We start from the raw sequence: 24808 nt of genomic DNA, 5'->3' as shown, positions 1-24808 counted from the left end.
AATAGCTGAAAAAAAAGTCAGTCTTTTGCTTCCTTGCATTTTTGAACCAGCCTGCAAAGTTCACTTTGGGGACGCATGAAAGAATTAGGAATTTTGTTGAAGGTTTGAATAAATGCCATCTGGAGGGATTTCTAGCATATGAAGCTATATTAAGGTAGATCATTGGTATGGCAACTTTAAAAAGAATGTCTAATGAGCAAATTAGAAATTTTGGTTTGTATTTTGATTTCTTTTAAAGATGAATAGTGAAGAACATAATTTGTGTATAATGTAGGGTAAACAAGTAACTTCCAAATTTAACTTATTTTAATTTTATGTTGGTCTTTGAAAGTTAGAATTGATATCTTAAGCCACTTGAAAACTAGGGACTCAAACTTTTGGATCTGTTTTAGATATTAAAATGGGAAGGTGATTTCTAGTTTGTTAATTTTGGGGAGTAATAACAATTGTCAAATGTACAGTGATTTTTTTTTTAATCAGTTCTTTTCCAGCAACTTTTTTTTTGTTTGTTTGTTGGAAGAAGAGGGAGAGCATCTAATTGATTATAAAATTTGGTCTTTCAGTGGGTCCTAATAAGGAACATTTGATAGACTGTGTATTTGCACATACATCTTCTACTCAAATAATAGTATGAATGTTTTTTTAAAAATCATAGGCAAATCTCCAATTTAATTAATTTCAGTGGCTAGTAAAGAACTTAGTAGGCAGCTTCTTGTAGTTATGTTTTGCTATAAATAACATTTCCAGTTTTTAAGAGTTAGTAGCTTGATTCATTTTGAGTGCCTTTAACTGAAAAGCCTTGTAGGTAAAATGAAGTTGAGTAAAACACAACTTCCATTTCAAGGGTTTAAAACTCACTAATGATAATCCCAGAGGATTGATAATGAAGATTGTTAATCCCTGGACTGAAAGAAAGATTGGACTAAATATGCATACTAAAAAATAAATTTTTGGACATGGCCAGCATAAGAATTTGTTTTACATGATTATGTATATTTGTGACAAAGATATTTTTCTTTCTTTTAAGAAGTAGGGAGAAGTACTTCTTAAAAGAAAGAAAAATATCTCCCAGGGAGAAGTGGGAGGAAAAATAATACATTGGTGGTAATTGAAAAAAAATTAATTTTAAAGTTTTTAAAATTATCTTGGAGGATACAATATATGAAACTCTTAAGGCACAATTATAGTGAGTGATATAAAAGATACCAAAAGTGCTTTGGAAGTTTAAGGAAAAGAATTAACATTGGAAGAGAATGATGGAGATTAGGAAAGTTTTCATAGAAAACGAAATTTGAACTTGGGGTTGAATAATAGGTAGGCTTCTGATGAAGAAAAAGAGTAGGGAATGAGGAGACTTGCAGAGGAAAAGAGCAACAAAAAATGTAAAGCATGTTTGGAAAATTATGGGGGCAGCTAGGTAGTGCAGTGGATAGAGCACCAGCTCTGAAGTCAGGAGGACCTGAGTTCAAATGTGACCTCAGACACTTAACACTTCCTAGCTGTGTGACCCTTGGCAAGTCACTTAACCCCAACTGCCTCAGCAAAAAAAAAAAAGAAAGAAAGAAAGAAAGAAAGAAGGAAAATTATGGCTAGTCTATTGAGGCTCTAGGATAGCATATATAAAAGGAAAAAGGACCAAAGGCAATACACAAAGCTTGGGGCAGAATATTGAGAGCTTTCAGTGTTATAACATGGTTCAAACTTTGACTTATTCAACCATGAAAGAAAGGAGTTTTTTTAAAAAGAACATTATGATCAGAAAAGTGATTGAAAATATTATTTTGTCATAAGTATATATAAGATATACTTAGTTTTGGCAAGGAGATAGTCCCACCCTTTACCAACTTCCAAAATCCTGGGTCATGGTATTGTATTTTGTTGAACTTTTTCTGAATGAATTTTCCTGGTAAAAATAATAAAGGATATTTAGTAAAGTTTGTACAGGTGCATCTACAGCTCAGCTCTCCTTTCTTCTTTTTTACTAGCAGTATAAGTAAAGTCCATGGTGTCATATATTTTATGGAGCATACTTCTTTACTTATTTTTGCCTCCTTTTTATATTTTCTCTCACTTAATGATCTTTTTTTTTTTTTTAAAAGAAGAAACGTAAGTGTCTTTGTAGTTTCATCCCTGGGCTATTCTTTTCTAGAATTCTGCTTTTGAGAAATAACTAAAATAACCAAATTTCCTTGGGTCTTTTCGAATCTTGTTTTAGTTGAGTGTGAAAATACAAAACAGAAATTATTCTGGGAAGAGGGAAGACATAAAGAAGGAAAGAGTTGATTCTTTGAGTAAATACAGTGACTATAAGGTTGTTAGAACCTAATCAACAATAACAAACATGCTGGGCCATCAAAAATTATTTATCTTATAAACTTTTTTTTAAATTTTGTAAGTCTTCTCTGCACACATACAATTTACATAGAGAGTTGAATATTTCTCTTTTAACATAGTAATCTAAAATTTTGCCCTACAGATGTTTGCAGTGACAACAGACTTTTCAAGATTTAGGATAAGTAAATTAGAATATGTGCAAATTATAACCCTCTAGTGCCATTATGTTCTGAATACAGTTAGCTTAATAAGTTTAACCTACATAATAAGAATATTGGATTGAGTTATTTACTTGAATTTTGCTTAGCTCAAGAAACAGCTTTTAGAAGAAAAGGAGGAGAATCTAAACAAAATCAAGGTAGAACTTGAAGAAAAACTCAAATGTACCATTACAACGGCAAAGAGCCAGTGGCTGAAAGAAAAAGAAACTGATATTAAACAGCAAATTGAAAATGAAGTTATCTTAGCCAAAACACAGTGGGAGAACGAACAGAAAGAGGTGTGGGCTTTAATATATCTCTTCAGTTGCTATATTCATATGTGTGCTATTGAATGATCTATTTAGACTAACCTTCCTAAAACAGACATGGGACATTGTTTGCCAAGTGTATAAATATTCAGCTTCTTACTAAATTTAATTCTTAGAGCTAGGATAACTCATATAGTTTAGAGAGTCAAATAGAGGACTATGATAATTATTATATTATTTAATCCCATTAGTCTTATTTTGACCTTTTCTTCTACTCACTTTGATAACTGCGAGGCTATACTTAACCCTCTTTAGACCATTGAACCTGAATCAGCAGCCTAGTTTTGTCACACGAAATACTTCTGATTATTCTAGACTGATATTCATAATTCATACTCAATATTGAATATTTTGATAAAAATATTGATAGAATTTGTGATAGAAAATACAATGACTAGGAAAACTCAAAAGTAAAAAGCCTCAGTAGTTAGGTTGAGGAATAAGTATAGGATCATGTAATTCTAAGTTGTTTCCTAGAAGACAGGAATGAAGTTATGCTATCTTAAACTCTTTCTTCCTTCAGCACATATTTTTGAGCATCCATTGCTAGGGGAAAATGTAAATACTAGGAAGAAAATTTCACAGTCCATTCTTTACTAAAGCTTTAAAAAATCTGATATAAGATAGATACATAATAATTGTGATATCGTATAGTAATATTAAATGTCAAAAGAGAAGTGGAAAAAAGGCTATGAACAGAAGATAAAAATATTTCTGTCTAGGAATGAGACTAAGGAGAGAAGAACTACAAAAAAAAAAATCTTTATAAAGATAGTATTTTAATTGTGCCTTGAAAGGAAGAAAAAGAATTGGATGAGTAAGCTGGGGGTCAGGGGAGGTATGTAGAAGAAAGAGCTTTTTAAGTGTAGGAAACAACTTAAGTAGAACAAACACACAAAGATGGAGATTCACAGAGTGTAATAAGAGAACAGCAAGTACTTCCATTTGACTGCAATATAAAGTGCCATAAGGCATTTTATTGGTTGGGGTCAAATGGTAGGAAGGAATTTGAATGCTAGGTAAAGAAGTTTAGGCTTTATTCTGTAGATCAGAAGTATTTCTTATGTAGCCCCAAATTCCCAAGTGCAGCTGGAACCAAATTAAAATATAATTGGGAAATTCTAACAAAAATACAATAGAACATAATGTTAAAATGTGATTTTCTAAGTCAATTTGCTGACCCAAGGATCTCATATATGGTTTAGTAGTCCCAGTTTGTTTGACACCACTATTGTAGATAATGGAAAGGCACTGGAGAAAGGATTCTAAATCCAACAATTCTTTTTAAAAGGAGTTAAGACCATCTCTAAATGGTAATATAGACCTACATGATATGCCTTGAGAGGCAGAAAAGCCTCATCTCTTCCCATCTCTGTACCATCATCCATCCTGATGCTGGCATCTGAAATTACTACCATTAATCACTCTTTTGAGATATTAAAGGACCCTATTAAAATAACAATATTATCTTTCTTCCCATTATCACTTTAGTTTGTGAGATTAATTAATTTCACCTTAAAAAAGGCAGTAGGATTTTAGTCAGTTAGGTCAGCAAAGGTCCTAAATTTGAGCAAAAACTAAGTGAGAGGTATAAAGGGGAAAGGCGGGGGGGAGGGGAGGGGGGGGAGTAGATTCAGGGACTGGAATAGACTAGGATCAGTTTTGCTTAGAATTGGCCTTAATGAAGTCATTATCACTCGACCATATTATTCTAAGTGCAGCAGTTTTATAACAAGGCACTTTTCTTTACCCTAATGAGCCCCTTTGGATGTTTGGTGAAGCATATCTACTACTCACTGGTGGAATTCCACATTAACCAACAAATGTGAAAAGAATCCTTTTGTAGCTCATAATAAGCACAAGAAAATATTCACAAGAAAATATTTCCACATATTTTTATGCACCTTTGCAATATTAGTGTAACAGCTTTCCAGAAGCTTGAATTATCCTTGAGTATAAAAAGGGCACAGTAGTAAGAGTCTTATACAAATTCTATTCTGATAGAAACAGCACTGGCCTCAGCCACGAGATGGTTTTTATTTCCTTCTTTGCTACCAGTGATCCGTGTAATCCTGGTGGGGGGTGAGGAGGGGGAGGGGTAGTACTGCCTCCCTCTAACCTCAGGTATATACATCTGTGAGATTGGGGGGGATTGGATTAGATATGGGATCTGAGGTCTCTTTATCATAAATTAGTCATTGTCCATTAAAGTCCTATGTTGAAGTTTCAATGTGATTTGGAGATAACTTAGGTTCTTGAAGGCTATGCTAGCAGGGCACAAACTAGCAGTTTTACAGTCACTAAACTGAAAGGGCTAAGAGTAGAAACCAGAAACCTCTGTAATACACTCAGTTTGTTATCAAGGGCCAACCTGCCAAGTTCAAGTAGTTTCATCACTTGAATTGTTGGAACATACATAAGTGAACTCCTAGGTAAAACTCATCCAAGAGAGCTCATTAGATTAGTAATTTGCATGGTAGGTATGTCATCTATCATATTGGTAGATGACATTTATGAAGTGTCACCTACCAAAGATGGAATGATTATAATTGTCTGGTGTCCCATTAAAGCTGTGGATTTTAGGAGCAAGATAAAGTCAAAGAATAATTTTTAGAATGTTTCTAAAATTATATCTTCATTGGTTAAATTCCTAACCCATGTGTAATCATTGTCTAGAATGGTTTTCAAATGTATTAGCTGTGGTTGTTCCTTTGGCTGACAAAAATCAACTCTGGCTTTTACTTATTTGAAGATTTTTCTTTTCTAAAATTTTTCTTTCAAAAACATAGATCAAAGACAAAGTTATTCAGCAGTTAGAAAGGGAGTGGCGGTTTAAACTGGATCAAACTATAAAAGAAATGAAAAAGAAGACTTTTGATTGTGGCATCCAGACTGACCAAATAATCACCCCAGATGTAATTTCCAAGAAAGAGATGGAAGCAATGATTGAAGAGCAGCAGTTGAAGATTCAGCAAGATGTATTGCAAGAGAAGGAAACAGCTATTAAAGAGGCTCTGAAAAAACATGAAAAAGAGATGGAGATCCAATACCATGAAAATATTACCAAACAGGTAATAAGCAGATGATAAAAGTTCTTCGTTGAACTTCGTTCACCTCTTGTGAACTTTTAATTTAATGTTGGGACTACTTTGTGGTCTGCTTCTAGGATAAAATAGTATTATATGGTTTCTGACTGCTTTTAACTATTTGTTACGAAATTGTTTTTATGATTCATTAAAAACCAATGAGTGATGTATCAGATCCTTAATAGATGCTTATTGTGGAGGCAGCATGGTGTGAATGGACAGAATCCTGAAGACTTGGTCTCAAGTCCTTATCTTCTACACATACTCAACATGTCCTGTGCAGATCACTTAATCCCTCACTTAACTCTTGAGACTGTAAATTGTAGAGAAGTTACCAGTTTTCCTTGGTAGAAGAATGTCTTCATCCCGTTAATTGTTAAATTTGATGTCCTTTCCTTAAAATGGACGTCATCCTTCTTAACCTCATTACAGTTTTTTATATCAATTAACTCTCTCTTTCCTTTCTTGGCATCCCATAGCAAAGGGATACCTTTGCTGTTACTTGGTTCCTACTTGTATGACTATTCTGTTCTTTGTAGTATTATGCATAGCCTGAAGGTGTGTATTCACTCCAGGAGTCTATGCAGTATCCTTTCCTCTTCTCACCCTCTGCTTCCCTTGCTGGTCTTATTTGCTCTCATGAATTTAGTTTTCATCACACAGATTCCAAATCTCTATATCTAGCTCCTAAATTCTATATCTTACTGCTTTCCAGAAATCTCTAGCAGTATAATTCCATTGGTAGTTTGGATTTAATGTGTTCAGAATAGAATTGTCACCCTTATCTTTGTTAAAGGAAACACTTATCTTTCCAATCATTCCGTTTCATAATCCTTGAATTGTCCTTTACTCTTTTCTCTTTGCATTCCCTGACCACCTTCTCTCTTCTCCTCTTCCCATAAAAATCACTGGTCAAGTCCTGTTGAATCTGTTAGATAGTATTTCTTTGTATTTTTGTCTTTTGCTCCATAAAAATTCTTATATTTAGGTTTCCAACACTTCTTAACTCTTGTTTAATAGCATTAGGATTATTCTCATTATCTCTGATTTATCTTCTACATAGTTGCAAAAATAATCTTCCCTAAGACACTCTGCCTGCTCAGAAACATTCAGTGGCTTCCTGTTCATTCTGGTATAGGGTATACATTTCTTAGTCTAGCATTCAAAGCCTTTCACAATATGGTTCTAGTATGTTTTTATGTTACTCCCATTCTTGTATTGAATTTCATCCATATTGGAGCAGTTAGGTGGTGCAGTGAATAGAGCACGGCCCTGAAGTCAGAAGGACCTGAGTTCAAATATGGTCTCAGACACTTAACACTTTCTAGCTGTGTGACCCTGGGCAAGTCACTTAACCCCAATTGCCTTGGCAGAATGAATGAATGAAATTTCATCCATATTGGACTACTAACTTTTCTCTGAATTCTACAATTCATCTTCTGCCTTAGTGTATTCTTCATCCATGTGCCTGAAATCAGCTCTCAGAATTTTTATCTTTATTCTTCTCATTTCATGTACCACTTCCTCTGAACCTCTCCTGATTCTACTTCCTTTGTTTATCCCCAATAAAGTTGTTAGTGTTATTCTCCTAAAATTATGTCAGATCATTCTTATCTTTCTTTATATATTGAACTTCAGCAGAATGTAAACTTTTTTGTGGCAATGCTTTGTTGTATCTCTAGCACAGTATAAGAGTAAGTGCTTTATAAATATTTGAGCTCAACAAAATTGAAAATTTTCCTAGTCCTCTGCTCATATTCTCATCCAGTTGTGAGGATCATTATATAATAAGTAATGATACCTGTAGATATTAACAGGTTCTCTATTTTTAATGTTTCTTTGATTTTAAAAATTGTTTATTGACATATTTAGTTTTTATATTTATTTACCAATACATCCTTTTCTCCCCTTCACAGAAAGCCATCTCTTATTAACTTTGGCTCTCATACTTTTTTAAAAGATTCCCTTGGATCATTGTGATAACGAGTTAGTCTACTCTATTGGTTGAAGGGATTTCACTTTATATGTTTGTTTTATATTGCCTTGCAGGTAGAAGTAGCTGTGTTAAATGCTCGTTCCCGATGGCTGCAAGAACTTCCTGAGCTTGCAGAATACAGAGCCAACTTAAAGGCTGAACAGATGAAATGGGAGGCAGAACATGAGGTTTCCATGGCCAAAAAGGTACTAACTACCCTATATTACTAAGAGAGCTTGAGGGGAGTCTTCTGCTTTTTTCTATCAAGAGAATGGCTAAACAAGAAAGACCTGTCATATTCTTGTCTAATGATTCATTCCAGTATTTCCCAGACTTCATGAGGAGGAATATCTTCCTAACTACTGAATTAAATCTAATTTGTTGCAGTTGAATCTGATTTTCTCTTTTCAGAAAGAGCTAAAAAACAGCTACTTCTTGTCATTCATAAAATATACCTTTATATATTAGAATATTTTCAGCTTAGTTGTTTATAGCTACCTTCTTTCCAGTGATTAAAAAGCCAATTTCTTTGGGGTCTTTTAATATCCTTATCTTCCAAAGTTTTTCATTACATTGCCTATTTCACAGGGTTATTAAGAATCAAAAAAATTCATAAACATAAAAGTACTATGGAACTATGAAGTACTATGTAAATTAATCTGTTATCATTAATGATTGTGATAAATGTTGAGGGGAGGGACAGCTAGGTGGCAATCGGTAGAAAGAGTGCCAGGCCTGAAGTCAGAAAGATTTGAATTTAAATCCAGCCTTAGATACTTAGCAGACTATATACCCTGGACAAACTACTTAACTCTCTTTGCCCATTTCCTCATCTATAAAAAGAACTGGAGAAGGAAATGGCAAAGCATTCTGGTATCTTTGCCAAGAAAACTCCATTTTCTTGAGTTTTCTCAATGATGAGAATATGAATATTTGTCCATGCACATGTTTTGAAAAATAAAAAGCTTTAATTTAAAAAAAAAAAAAAAAAGAAAGAAAATTCCACATGGGATCACAAATAGCTGGACACAACTGAAGCAACTGAATACCAAATTTTTTTAAATGTTAGTAGAATTCTTGTAGGATCATTATATTTTTCTGACAGTCAGGGGCTTAATTCTAGGCTTCACTAATAAGGTTTTGCTTGCTATTGACTAGAAAGATTTTTGGGTTTTTTGTTCCTATTTATGTATCCCAGTTTTGGGTTTTAATCTGTCATGTTTATGTAAAAAGGGCAATACCTATTCTAAGTATAGAGAATTTTACTTTTTTTTTTTCTCCCACTGTTAATTTGATTTTACCCTTTTCAATTCTGTTTTTGGTTACTTCCTCTTCCTTTCCAAAATTGTTTAGAAATCTACTGCCATTCCCCTAAGTAGTGCTAGCCATTTTAGCTAATAAAAATGAAATTTGACAGGAATAAATATAAATTCTGTATTTGAATTTAAAGCATCAATTGAACCAGTACCGAATGGGAGAAACACAAACAGTAGTTCATATGAAAAAGATTTTGAGATATTAGTGGAATCCAAATTCAGTAGAAATCAACATGATGATCTAGCTGCCAAAAATAGCTAATGTGAGCTTTGACTATTAATTAGGATTATTAATATTATTAATAGGATTATTAATAGAATGGAGAAAGAAATAGTTTTACTGTATGCCACCATGGGCACAATTACATGTTCAGTTCAGGTTTTCTCACATTTTAGTATAGATGTTAATAAACTTTAAAAGGAGTTAGAATGGTGATGATAATGATGATTAAGTGATGATAAAAAATGAGTGGCTATAGGAATTGGAGATGTTTAGTCTGAAGAAGATGAGTTAATGGTATTAGGATGCCTTGTCTCAGGTATTTGAAGAACTATCACACTGAAAAGTATTTAGATATGTTTTTGTTTAGCGCCCCAAGAAACAAAAATAAGAGCAAAAGGGGCCAAAGCTTGTTATTTCCTAACAATAGTTGCTGATTCAAGAGAATAGTGAGTTTCTAAATTGCCTGAGATCTTCAAATGGAGATTAGATGCTCATTTGTCAGAGAATTATCCTAAATCTTCTCTGTTAAAGGAAATTAGAAAAGTGAAAAGTGGGTAAGTTGCTTTTTGGATTGGTACAATTCTAACTTATTCTGCTTTAAAGAGAAAATTTCCTTAAAATCCAGTTATTATTGCCAATAAGTAGTTATAAAATATGCATATTATTTTTCTATCCAGTTTTGTAGTTCCTAACTAGAATACTTCATTTCATTTATGAAGTAAAAGGATTTTTGAACTTGCATTTTTAAAAGACGTTAACCAGTTGATTTTCCTAAAATTTATGTTGTACATTTTTTTTTTTTTTAGTTTTACATACTTTAATTTTTAACATGTTATTAAAGGGCGAGCATAATTTATTCTCTTAAATGACAGATTTTTGGTGAGTTGGGGGAAAGAGTTTAAACCTATAGTAAACATTCTGCAATAATATAAATATTTTTTCCTCCAAAAAATTTTGATTTTTTTTCCCAATTACATGTAAAAATAATTGACATTTTTTTAAAATTATGAGTTCCAAATGCTTTCCTTTCCCTACTTGAGAAGGCAAGCAATTTGATAGAGATTATATACAAATAGTCATGTAGAGCAGATTTCCATGTCAGCCATGTTATAAAAGAAAAGATAGTTCTCCAAAAACCCACAGGAAAAAATGTGCTTTAATCTGCATTTAGATTCTATCAGTTTTTTGTCTAGAGATGAATAGTATTTTTCATTATAAGTCTTTTAGACTAAATAGGATTTTTGCATTGCTAAAGAATACTAAGTCATTCACAGTTTTTTATCATACTATTATTATGTATGTATGATGTATATATGATGTTTTTCTGGTTCTGCTTACTTCACTTTTTCATCAGTAAGCTTTTCCAAGTTTTTTTTTTAACCATTCTGAATGATGCCAATCTCTTAAGTATATATTTTCCATCATATTCAAACAATATTATTTAAATTCACAGACTTAAAATAAATTGGTTGAGCAGTTTAAAGTGGGGAAAGGCTTACAGATGATTTAAATGTCAAATTTTAAATCCTTTAGATATCACTTGCAATTTTGGAAGCTAAAGAGAAATGGAAGACAGAGCTTGGAAACACTGAAGAAAATGTCAAAGAACTTGAAGCAAAAGTTTTTTCTCTCCAGAGGGAACTAGAATTAAAAGAGGAAGAAATCCCTGTGATTGTCCGAGCTAAGTTGGCTCAGTCCCGAAGTGAATGGAACAAAGAAAAACAAGAAGAAATCCGTAAAATTCAAGAACAAAATGAGAAAGACTACAGGAAATTTTTAGATGACCATCGAAATAAAATTAATGAGGTGCTTGCAGCAGCGAAGGAAGATTTTATGAAACAAAAAACTGAACTAATTCTTCAGAAAGATGTTGAATTACAGACATGTCTAGAACAGAAGCAAAGAGAGTGGACAATTCAGGAAGGCAAGCATATCCAGATGGAGATTCATCAGTATGAGGAGGATATTCTGACTGATATTGAGCTTCTTGTAGAGGAAATTTATGAAGAGCTTAGTGGAATTGAAAACAAACATCTTTTGAAAACCAAGTCTTGTTCTCCAAGACGACTAAAGACCCAATATTTTGAAAAACTAAGGGCCTGCATACAGATGGCTTTCAGAGGTACACTGTACCGACTTCTAGAAAAGAGTAATCCTGAATGGATAACGGTATGTTCTAGGAAACTAAAAATAGCTAGCTATTAAGGATTCAGAATGGTGACTTTAGAAATTATATATATATATATATATATATATTTTTTTTTTCCTGTCTCTCCTTTATTGTGATTTAGAATTTGGAGTTTAATAAAAATGATAGGACAAACATTGTTAATAATGGTCTAAAAGCTTTTTGAAGCTTATCTAAAGGATTGAAGAGTCTTGTCTACTAAGGATTTCTACTTGTATATAATTCTTGTTGGTAGATAAGACTCTCCAATCCTTTAGATAAGCTTCAAAAAGCTTTTAGACCATTTCTACTTGTATATAATTCTTCAAATACTATATGCAGATGTTAATCATCTGTCATTTTTTCCCTAGAAAATGTGTAACGTGTAGCCTAACTTTTCAGGGGTGACATTTATCTTGAATCTCTTTTCAATTTTTTAAAACTTTTAAACACATATGCTTATATTAGATTTTACGAGATCTTCATTAAATGAAAACTTAAATTATCTTTCAGAATTTTATAATTTAAAGGAGAAAACAGAGTGCTAACTACATGAAAAAGTTATACATTAATAAAAGTTCAACAAACTAAAAAAAACTATATGACATCCCAACTATAAAATTTATAAGTGCATGCATATACATATGGGGTGATTGAACTCTGCTCTTGTCAGCAATACCTGTAAGATTTTAAGTCTATATAGATCCAGTTTTTATGCCATAGGGAAGAGTCTAATGGAGAAAGTTAATTTTAGTGACTTTAAAAGCATCAGGCAGAATATTGGATTTACATTTTTTTTTTTACCATGTTTAACATATATTGGATTACTTGCCATTTAGGGGAAAGTATGGAGTTAAGATGTGTGTGGGGGAATTGGAATACAAGGTTTTGCCAAGATCGATGGTGAAAAAATTATCCTTGCATATGTTTTGAAAATAAAAAGCTTCAATTAAAAAAAGCATAATAGGCAGAAAGGAACAGGAAATATGGAATAGCATTATAAGAGCTCAAAAGCAGCAGAAGAATATGCATGTGTTTACATGTTGGATGTTAAGAAGTTTTCCTGACCAAAAGAAAAAGAATGACAGAGATAATTCATAAGATGGAGTCATTTGATAAAGGCTTTAAGGCTTAGGATCTTGGTTTTGACTTTGATATCTAATTGGAAAGGACATTGTCTTAGTACTTAATTTAAAAATGTTTTTTACTTATATCAGTTTATACCTATGTGGTTGCAAGATAGTATTGTTATTTTACTGTTTGAGCAACTCAAAACTATGCTCTTTAGGGCCAATAGGCCCTTTAGAAATCATCTCATCCAATCTATATAGATAAGAACACTGAGGCTCAGAGCAATGAACTCTTGACCAAAATCATCTCAAATTTACTGGAAGAGCCAAATTTAGAACTCAGTTTTCCTATTTCCTTCCTAGTATAATGTCTCTCAGATGACCATATTTTTCTTATTTCCATAGTCCTCTACTATAGAGGGCTGAAACTCTTGATTCGTTGCACTGAGGTAGGTTCAAACACTTAGGGCTAATTACCTATTGGACAATACTCTATGGGCATGTGCTTGGGGAATGGCCCTTTCCACTATCCTGTGCTGGGTCGATAATTGGTACAGAGAATTGTAGGAGGGACTAGGGGGTGGAGTAAGACTAGCCAGGGTCACTCTCTGGGCAGGAGATGAAAAAGGAAGGTTGCAGAGATTCTGCTTCCATCCAATTCAATCTTACCCCTAAAGACCATGAATAAAGACTAAGGACTTTTGCTTATCCTGACTCCGGCTGATTCTAAGGTATCCAGGGTGCTAACGTGGTTGTCACATTCTATCATTTTAATGAACTGCTTTTGCATATTTATTGGCCTGATGCTCACATTTGCCATTACCATTTAGCAATTTCTGATTTTCTATAGAAATGACTGGGCAAAAATGATTTTTCAAATTATACTTTATACTATAAGTTAGAATTTTAGTCAGTCAGTCAAGTATTTATTAAATAATTACTAAGGTCTGTGTACTAAAATACCTTAATCAGTCATTTCCTCAACCTATTTATTTCCCATAAACTCTTCTTCCACCCCACCTCAGCCACACACTAAGATGGTTATTCTTCCCCTGCACTGACCACCCTCTTCTCCTTTTTGGTGAACCATTCAACTCTACCCTGTCCTCCTTTTTTGAATCCCTCACCTCCTTCTGATGTCACTCATGACTCCTCACCGGGCCTCAGCCTTGGGTGTCGTGGAATCGTCTAGGATTCCACTTGGGGTTTTCTTGGCAAAAATACTAGGACTGCTTTGCCATTTTTTTCCTCCATCTCTGTTTTTAGTGATGAGGAAACTGAAGCAAATAGGGTTAAGTAATAACTTGCCCCAGGATCGCTCAGCTAGGCAGTGTTTGAAGCCAGATTTGAATTCAGATCTTCCTGACTCCAGGTTCAGTGCTCAATCCACAATGCCATCTTGCTGCCCTAACAGCTTTCATAATTCATCATTAATATAATTCATCACCGTCATTGCTATACTTGCTGCTGAACAAAGATGGAACTTCTGTGTGCCCTACAGATTTATGTTACACAATCTTAACTGGGCCCTCATTATTGTTGGACAATCCGACTTTATCTCCTTTATTGACCTCCTACCTCACTCTCCACATTGGCACTTTCAAATTTTTTTACCTCTCTTTGAAAATCTTATGGTTCTTTCATACTTCATCCTCACCCCCTCCACTTTCCCCTATGAGAAAACTAATTTTGTATTTTATAGAAAAAAATTAGGGTCAATGCTGAAAAATTACCCATGCATATATAAAAAGAAAGAAAGAAAAAAATTGAAGCCATTAGTTATCAGCTTCCTCTTCTCTCCATTTCCTTATCTCATTGTTCAGATGACTTCTGTCACTTTCTCTTTTTTCCACTCTGTCCCAAATGATGAAATGGTCTGTCTTCTTATTTAAATGAATCCATTCCATCCCATCACTTCCGACAGATTGCCCCCTTGTCAGCGCTATTCTTTCACTTATTTTCAATCTCTCTCTGCTGGCTATAAACGTCCTTATATTTCTCATTTGATCTTTCTACTCTCCACTATTATACTATATTTCTTCTTCAATTTGTAGCTAAACTTCTTAAAAACTTCTCTCTAGTACTTCAATTGATGATATCATCTGCTCATCAGTTTAATTATCATCTTTATACTGATGATTCTCAAATCTGTCCATCCTGCCCCAACAACCTTCAATAGTACATCTCCATTGCTTTTTATATATCAGTGTGGGTATACAGTAGACATCTTAAAGTCAGTATATCCAAAAGAGAATTTATTATCTTTCCCTTCTCTTACTTTTGCTATTACTGCACAGTGTTCTCCCAGTACCTCTGACATGCAACTTAAGTGTCACACTCAACTTCTCACTATCTTTTAATTGTCATCTCCAATCTTTTGCCAAGGCCTATTTATTTCACCTTTGCAAGATCGTTTGTATATGACCCCTTCTCTCTCTTGACATTGCCACCATTCTCTCTATAGGTTCTTGTCTTTAATTCACACCTCAATTATTGCAATAGCCGGCTAATGGATCTTCCCATCTCAAATCTCTCCACTTCAAAGTCTCTCCACTTCAATCCATCCTTCAGCCACTAAAGTAATTTTCTTTAATTTTGAAAGTCTCACCATATCAACCTTCCCTTACCCAATAAATTCTAGTGGTTTCCTATTGCCTTCAAGATCAAATACAAAAGGCTCTGTTTGGCATCAAAACCATTCATAACTTTATTCCTTTCTATCTTTTCAACTTTCTTACCCTTACTGCCTGATAATGTATTATTCTTAACTTCCAAAAACAAAACTCGTCACTGGGCATTTTCTCTAGCTATCTCTCACGCCTGTAACACTCCCTCCTCTGCTCTGACTACTAAAGTCCCTGGTTTTAAGCCCAACTAAAATCTCTATTTTGCTGGAAGCCTTCCTCAATACTTTTTAATTCTAATCTCTTTCCTCAATTATTTTATATATATTTTGTTTTCATGTCTCCTTCATTAAATTGTAAGCTTCTTGAGGGCAGATATTACTTTTTTTTTTTTTTTTTTGTATCCCTAGTCTTTAGCACAGTGCCTGATGCACAGTGGGCATTTTATGATTGATTGCTAAATCTTGGGGATATAAATTTATAGGGAAAAAGAAAAACATATGCTCTCAAGGAGCTTACTTTTTAATGGAAGAAGACTAGTCATTGAAGAGGAGCTGAAAAGCTGGGAAAGAAAAGGTATGGAGAATAGTGGCTAAATCCAAACAACCTAGGTGATTTGTTTGGGATTCTTCCCCACAATAGAGATTCTTGGGGAAATGAAAAAATGAAGATTAAGCAGTTACTATTGAAAATTTGGAGACTAAAAATTGATCAAGCTTCCCCTTTTCTATCTCCCACCAATTTTTTTTAAAAACTAGCTCTTCACTAAAATCAGTCTAGTGCTTCTTCTTCTCCCCTTGCTCTGCATATAGTCAATTCTCAAATCTTTCAAATACATTAATTAGGCATGTCCATTCATTTGACTTGAGCTCACTAGTCTATAGAGACAAATTACATTATTTGACTAAGCACACAGCTTTTTACAGCTTTTTGGTTGGGTTTGGGACCTTGGGTTTGATGTTGATATTATAATTGAAAAAATGCTAAGCTATAAATTGATGGATTAAAACAAGAAGTTTTGTAAATTTTCTTCTCATTTGAAAGAACTAATCCCACCTCTACTTACGTGGGCAAGTCATTTGTTTTAATTTTTCATCTGAAAATGAATACAATACCTGGCTACCTAAATCCTAGGCTCATTATCATGATAAATTAAGACAATATAAGGAAAAATATTTAGAAATCAAATGTTAAATAATAATTGCAAGATGGTAATATTATTTTACTATATTTGAGCTACCCAGAAATAGGTAGTTGGTTTACCCTTGGGAAATGAAATTCTATCCCTGAGAAAAGGGAGTGATTTTCAAATTCCTGGTTTGCTACTTGTCTAGGAATGCATGACTATGCTTATAGGAAAAGTAGTTTCAGCAATTTTAGCAGAAAAGCATCTAAGAACCTTGAGATAAAACACTAGTTTTAAATCATTTAAAGATATGGTACAATTAAAATGTCAAGCACATATAGTAGCAACAATTTTGTTGTTAAAGAGAAAAAAGAAACTTTTTACAGCAGCAAATTTTTAGAACTTATTACTTATTTTCTATTTAGGGAATCAGGGTTCAAGAATCATGGGGAATTGAAAAAGAACCAACACCTTTGTTATCAACATGAATTGATTACTAAAACATATACCCACACATAATTTCCTAAAAAATAAAAAATTCATGGATCACTTGGAGCACATTTTTCAAACAAAGGAGTTGTATGCTTAAAACAGCAGTGCTTATCTTTCTAAACAAATTTTTTTATGTTTTTTTTCTCCTTAGAATTATAGTTAAAACCTTTTAGTTGGGACTAATATGAATCTCATGTGCCCAGGGCGCTGCCCTAAAATGCCATTGTTGGCACTTGAAGCAAGTTAGTTAAGAATCACAGTCTTACACCAGCCTTGAAGTGAGGAGGACCTCAATTCAAATCTGACCTCAAACACGAAATACTTCCTAGCTATGTGATCTTAGGCAAGTCACTTAACCCCAATTGACTCAGCAAAAAAAAAGAAAAATAAGAATCACAGTCTTCTCTTTCAGTGTATCCTAACCTGTTTACAAGTGCTGATAAAGATTACGTTGAAATTAAAATACAAATGTGAAAAAAGATGACTTCCCTACCTACCTTGTTAGCTTGAATAGTTGAAGGGATTTTAGGTTAAGAACTGGATTAGACTGCCTAGATTTCAATCTTTATAATTCTTTCCCTTCCTTCTTCTTATTCTAAGCTTCTTTCCAAATGCGGGGACATTAATTTTTTACATCTTCATGCTTCTACTTAGGACAGAAATTTTTTCAAACATATGTGATAACCAAACATAGGAAATATATTTGATATGGTTTTCTCCACATTTTATGGAGTTTCAGTAAAACCTCCCTTACCATAAGGAAGATAGTGGAAGAGAAAGGATATGGTTTTTATACAGTAAAGCTGTTGATGGGTTTAAGCACGCAGAGTTATTAGGAAGCAAAATCCACTGGTTTGATGTATATTGATAATTATCATACAGGCCAAAATTTTCTAAGACAGGTTTTGAGTTAAATAAAGGATGGTATACTTTTTATAAGACTATTCTATCCTTTCTCAGTCCATATGAAAAGATTTATTTTTGGTTGATTTGTTTTGAAAATATGTATACTATAAGAGTAGTAGGGATTGGAACCATTTACTAGTTGTGTGATCTTGTGGGAGGGAATTCCTTAATTTCTCTGAACCCTAGCTTTCCTACTTGAGCATGGGAGTGATCTGTTTTTGCCTATCACCCAAAGTAGGAATAGGATCAGATAAGAGCACGTTTAAGAAAATACTTTTTAAAGCATAATGTGCAATGCAATATATAAGGTATCATTATAATTGTTAATTTAAGTATTAGGTTGTATTTTAACACTATTATTAAGCATGCTTGGAAATTTAGCCTTCTGAGATTTTTTTAAGGACTACATTTATTTTAAGGATTTATATAAATTACTAAAGAAAGAACATGTAAAATGCCAAATTATGGAATGGGTTTTATATTTGTGTTTCCAATATCTGTGTCTTTAAGAAAAGAGGAAAAAGGTTCTTCTGGTTCTTCTGCTCCACATTGATTATTTGAGAAATATGTTTCAGAAAAATGAAGTCGTCATGATCTCTGACACAAAGGAAACTGGAGACCAAGCAATCCTTCCTGCTTACAGTGTTGGACACCAAATGCAACTACAAAAAATACTGAAACAACAGAGCTTCTCATGTGAAAAAGCAACAGAGACTGGTAGAGTAATCTTGTTTTTCTCCCAGTCTTATACATTCTTCTATGTGTACTGGTAGCTAGTGCCCATCTGGCTATGTATAGAGATGACTAGAAACCAGATGTTTGAACTGGTAGTTTCACAATAAAACTGTTTAAAGACAGTATGTTCCAGTGAAATTCATGAGAGGGTCTCATTCCAGCTGTTATTGCTACCTCTTGCAAGTCACATTGCCTTACGTATGATAGATGTTCAGTAACTAATAAAATGGATAGTTGAATAGATTATAACCATTTTGTGCTTCAGTTTTTTCTTCTCTCAAATGGGGATAATGATTTCTGCCTGGCAGAAATATTGAGAAAATAAAAATGGGATAAGTGATGTTAAAATGATTAGAAAATGGTTATAATTAATTAATTAAAGACACTTTACAAAGATATGTTATTGCTATGTAATGTATAATCCTTTTATTAAAGTTCTTTTTGCATAAAGAAGCTGTTGCAAATGAAATAGCAAATACTAACATTGTAAAATACTTTAAGATTTGCAACACCTTTTACATGGCTTATCTAATTTGAGCTTCACAACAACATTGTGAAATATAGGTAATATAGATAATATTATCCCCATTTTACAATTGAGAAAACTGAGGCTCAGATTAAGCAATTTGCTCATTGTTATCACCTATAAGTATCACAGGTAGAATTCAAACCCAGATCTTCCTGATGCCAAGTTCCATATTCTACTTTATATGTCACACTGCTTTCAATGTTCCTGTTTCTCCCCAGTACTAAATTTTACCATAAGAGCTCCTGGCTAGCTCTCATGGCTTCTTATTTACTGTCTACTATAATCTAGGAAGCTGGAAGCTTGCCAGAGAAGCTACACAATCAAACCTGTTAAACCATAAATATGGCTTTATACACAATTAAGTAGCTAGGCCTTGAACAAAGGGCTTTGAGAGAGAGGGTAAAATTGATTTGTTTTCTCTGCTAAGAAGGTAAAGCATTTCATTTTTTTAACAGCAATTTTCCTTTTTAAAGGCTCTTCAATCATCACCATCACCACCCCCACCTTTTTTTCTTTTGCTAACTTTGGAATTATTCACATCTCTCTTTGGGATAGTTAAGATTATCAGAAGTTTTACTACCTGATAAGTGCCTATGTCTGTGTAGAGTTTTTTACTTTTCAAATACTTTCATTTTGTTGATGACAGATTAATAGCCAGATATATCCTGAAGTTTTGCTTTTTGTCTACTTGGGAATACTCTTTTTAATAAGAATCTGTGATTTCATTAGAGTGAATAAACTTATAAAAATCTAAACTAGCTTTCCTTCCCTGTAATGCCTCAGTAATTGATCTTATGACTTGTTTTGGACAGAAAGTATTTATCATTTGATAGTAACCCATCTTATGATGGCAAGCTTCTTTAAATTTCATTGTACTAGTACTTCTAAGACAGACCTACAAAATCTACTCTCTGCCTTGCCTTGAGAAGGAGTTAAAAAAATTAATTTTAAGCACAATTTGGCTTAGGGCAGTTGTGCATGTACGAAATAACCTTAGATCAAAAATAAAACAGTACTAAGAAAAAAATCAGTATAATCAGATTTTTTAAGTGACATTTTATGTAATGCATAGCACTAATGTGTTCTATTTTTCTATTATCACGACTGTGATACCAATAAAGGAACAGCTATTGATAGTTTTGTAGATTTGGATGGGTTATATATAATGTTTCAATTTAATATCAGGATCATGTAATTTTTATAGAGGATGAGAATGTCAGTATTTTCTCTGCTTAAGTCCTACTGAGACACCTTACTTATAAGCATGTTGCTGAAACTGGGCTCTTGCAGATCATGCCAGTGGAATGCATGCTTGGGCAGGTACTGCTAATAAATTGGAAAAACTTCTAATATGAGCCCAGTGATAACTGCTGGACTCTCCTGAAGATTTGCCTGCCCAAGTTCAAAGCAACTCCTCACTACGTTCAACCATAGCGGCCTTTGAAGACTAAGGTACAGAGGCCTATGATTTGTATTGGTGAAGGGTAGAATGCTTCCCTACTAACAAAATCACAGATACTTTTTAAAGTGTTGGAGCAAATTGAGAAAGAGGAGGGTTATAGTGAGTGCTCCAACCAAAAGTTTATTATAGCTTTATTTGTGCAGTTTTTCAGTGTAGGAAAATAGTCTTTGAACCTCAAGAAGATTCTTGCTGTGAACAATGCCTCCACAAGCTTGAAAAAGCAAAGCAGGAATGTCAAGATTTGAAAAAAATGCTAGAGAAATCATGCAGACATCTACAGCATGCAGTAAGAGAACATAAAGCTACAGTGGAGAAAATTGGAGGTTAGTGTTTGAAAATAGTGAACCTCTACTACTAGTGTAAAATATACTTTCTTTAAACCTTGTTTAAAAGTTTAGTTTTTTAGTTTATTTTATATTTTAGTTTTTTAGTTTATAACAGACATTGATTCTCTGAGACTTATATAAGCTAATTTTAGTTTAGTAGGAAACATTGTAACTCGATCAGAGACAAATTCATTTTCTCCTTCATAGAAATTCTCTGATCCCCCTCTAAATTTAGACTTTTGTCTCTTTCAGAGGAGTTTCTTCCTCAACTTTTCCTGAATGATCCAGACTTAACATTTTTTGTTTAGATCTCATTTTAATCTCCAGTAAAATGGAATCATTGTCTAGTTTTCTGATTTGCTTAAGTTTGTTGATTGCACCCCAAATATCATACTCGACTTAACTATTTGTGCTGTTTATATATTAACTCTCCCTCTAATATTTTTGGGAGAAAAGAAATTATCACCCATGGTCATTCCCATAAACCATTAGTAATCTGACTCTGATGATGACATCAAGGAGTATCCTGGAAGGGCACAGTTGTCATCTAACAAACATCAGAAATGTACTCCATTAAGAATGGTTATCGTAGTAATCCCTGACAGATTTTTTTCATCTTCCATGAACCTTGACATATTTTCAATGAGTTATGCTTCTTAAGATAACCTTGGCCTTTCTTCTCTCTTATTAGTCCTATAAATTTTCACTATTATTAGTTCTATAAGTTTATTAGCTTTACTGTAGATTAATTAATTGCTCTAAATTTGCTACTTAAAAACCAAAAAGTTTCCCACTTTGTGTCTAGTATTTCTTCATTTTGATAAGCAAATCAAAGAATCATAGAAATTTAAACATGAAAGGGACCCAGGGCCGCACTGTGGTATAATGATCCTTGGGTCTGGTGATGGAAGATTTGGGGTAAAGTCCTGCCTCTGCCACTTTTTAGCTTTATGTCCTTGCTTCAGTCTTGCAACTTCTGAGTTTCAGAATTCTTTGCCTATTCCACAGATTTGTTGTGAGGATCATGGGTGTGTAACTTCTTTGCTAACTTCATTACCTTAAGAATCTGTGTCTTCCCTGTCATGGACACTCCTTCTGATTCTTGGCACTTCCTCCACTGATACTAGTCTCATTTCCTTGACAGCTTAGTAAATAGTCTTTCAGAATTGCTGTGGCCAAAAAAGTGACCCACCCACAGACAAGATTATTATAATTTAGCTAGGCATGTGTTTAGATGACATATTCATTCATCATCAGACTTATACTTCAGAAATCTTCCTATTTCTGTCATCTACCAGAGTTTATGCTTTTTAGATAGTTTTAAAGAACCAAGGGTCACCTTCATAAAACAATAAAGAATTAAGAGTAGAATGTTAGTTGAGGTTCCAAAAGGCCTGTGGTTCTAAGGTTTCCTAATGGGCTTCCTTTCCAAGTATTAATTGGGCCCAATTCTGCTTGATCCTTATGAGATCAGATAAGATCTAGTACATTCTGCATAATTTGGCCATAGTTATCATTTAGACATATTTTAGAGACCCAAGATTTCACCAGTGAGAACTCTCATAGACGTAGTGTAAATCCCTACATCTACAGCTTGGTCTTCAATCATCTTAGACCAGTATAATAGCATTGGTCTTTTAAAAATTGCTATGGTCAAAAAAATTTATGAATTTTTTCTATCTCTGGTCTCTCACTGCATCCATACTCAAAACTTTCTCGTTTGATATATTTGCTAGAAATAATTTTATAGAATGATTGTACTCTAAAAACCTTAACTATAATGCTTTGGGGGACTATAAGGGCTTTTTATTGGTGTAATTTTTTTAGCTAATGGAAGACTTAGCCAGAAGCCCTTTTATGCTCCAAATTTTGAAAATCTTTTTTTAAATTTGTTCATTTCCCTACCTAAACATGGAAAGATATTTTGAATGACATTTTAATGAATCAACATTAAAGTATCTTGGGAGAACAGGGAAGAGTTGTCATTATGAAGATCAGTGGAAAATTTGGACTAATTTTATCAGTAATTTCATAAAAAACCACAACCAAAATCACTGACATTATTTCTTTTTTTTCCTTGTATTTTGTCCTATCCTTGTAAAAGCTATAACAACAGAAAAACATTCCAACAAATTTATAGTTTTAGTTTCAACTGTCTTTTTTTTTTTTAATGGCAAAAAAAAAAAAAAAAAAAAAAACCCTAGAAGGGTTATTTAGAAATAATCTAATCCATTCCTTCATTTTATATATAAACAGACTGATGAGGTCCAGAGAAATTAAGTGAAAAGATATGGCCTCAGCCTTTGTCTTTTTGAACCGAGAGTTCTTAATTTTTTAGTCTTTCTCTTATGGTGACTATTCCATTCTCTTGATTATTTTAGTTGTTCCTCTGGATTTTCTCCAGCTTTTACTTTCTATGTGGCTTACATCTTAATAAGGAAATCTTATAAGTACTAGTACCCATCTGAAACACTAACTGTGTAATATTAAATTAGTGGACTGGGTTGCCAAATGAAACTGAACAATGATTCAAGAATGGGAAAACTGAATAATTTCCCATTTTAATCCTGAGTTAGCCCTTCACAATGTAACTGGTTTTGTTTGAAGTGATTTCCCCAGTGCATCATTTATTCAGTGTAAGTAAAAAGAAAATCTTGTGGTCAAGTAGAAATGATTTATAGATTAGCCACACTTCTGTTTTCAGGAATGTGAATTAACCAAGAGATGACTGTATATAAAGTTACAGAACGATAGTATAAGCAGGGAGAATAGAATATTCATTGTGCTAGAAGGAGTTTGTCAAATAATAATTGATGACATTGACATATATATAGTGCTTTAAGGTTTGCAAAGTGTACATCTAAATACTCATTATCTCACTTGAGTTTCAAAACCACCTAGGGAGTCCTGGTGTAACAAGTTCTGAGAGGATGAGACATTTGTTCAGGATCACATAGCCAATAAGAACCCCCTTCAAAAAAAAAAAATCTAAAATTTTTAAACTCCAAATTCAAATCTTTAATCCTTGTATCATTTAACTACTTTGGATGCCAGAAAAAATTCACAATCTATAGAATCATTGAAATTTTTTCTCATTTTTCCCCAAAAAAGAAACCACCAGGATTTTTTTTTTTTTTTTTAGCATTATAGGGAGAAGGGTGTGTGTGTGTGTGTGTGTCTGTATGCCTCTATACAGTGAAATATTCAAAATATAAACAAATAGGGAAATTCTCTCCCCTGGCATCTTCTTTTAAATTTCCCTATGTCCTCAAAAGAGGACAATTTCAAGAAAGACTAGAAAAAAGCAGAGAAGTTTTATGCTACCAGCCATTGCTTGTGTGGGAAACTGTTAAAGATAAACAATTAAAAGATTAGGTAGAATTTCAAAGGCAGATTTTTCTTTCTTCAGGATTTGAAACTGCCCCTGTATCTGCACTAATTAGTCACCATTAGTGAAATGGTAGGTAGAAGAACAAAAGAAATGATTATATAAAATTTATATATATCTACATAAAAATATAATTGTAAAATTATGTAAACCAAGTAAATGACAAAAGGAAAAAACTATATACAACATATGGCAATAGTTGTTGGTTACTGTTGCTATTCAATAATAACATTGTATATTTCACATTGTAATCATAAAATAAGTTATTTGACACAATTCCCTTTTGAGATTGTTACCTAGTTTAATACATGAACAAAGAATAAGTCAGAAAAATCAACTCTCTCTTTTAGGTCACCCAAGTTCATAATAGATCCAAGACTCTGGTGCTTTGATTACTAGTCTTAAGATTTTGACTATTCAGTAATATTGCATTGGTGTAGTTTGGGTTTTTTTGGTTTGTTTCTGTAATTCCTCTTTCCAAATATTTTCATGGAATTCATAGTATATATATTTGAATTAG

General features: G+C 33.2%; 1 protein-coding gene across 2 annotated transcripts in view; it reads left to right on the top strand.

Annotated features, from left to right (window-relative positions):
* The window catches only part of CEP152 (centrosomal protein 152), a 91710-nt gene that overhangs the window by 60031 nt on the left and 6871 nt on the right, over positions 1-24808 (top strand). Inside the window, exons 18-23 of one of the 2 annotated variants that reach the window (XM_051980605.1) lie at positions 2642-2833; positions 5653-5934; positions 7999-8130; positions 10997-11632; positions 18424-18565; positions 20718-20897. In XM_051980605.1, coding sequence (XP_051836565.1) covers positions 2642-2833; positions 5653-5934; positions 7999-8130; positions 10997-11632; positions 18424-18565; positions 20718-20897 — 1564 coding nt within the window. The remainder of the gene's footprint in view (positions 1-2641; positions 2834-5652; positions 5935-7998; positions 8131-10996; positions 11633-18423; positions 18566-20717; positions 20898-24808) is intronic. The other variant, XM_051980606.1, reaches the window with a different exon arrangement.

Source organism: Antechinus flavipes, chromosome 2 (assembly GCF_016432865.1).
Source record: "Antechinus flavipes isolate AdamAnt ecotype Samford, QLD, Australia chromosome 2, AdamAnt_v2, whole genome shotgun sequence".
NCBI classification, from domain to species: domain Eukaryota; kingdom Metazoa; phylum Chordata; class Mammalia; order Dasyuromorphia; family Dasyuridae; genus Antechinus; species Antechinus flavipes.
This window is presented reverse-complemented; position numbering and strand designations above follow the sequence as displayed.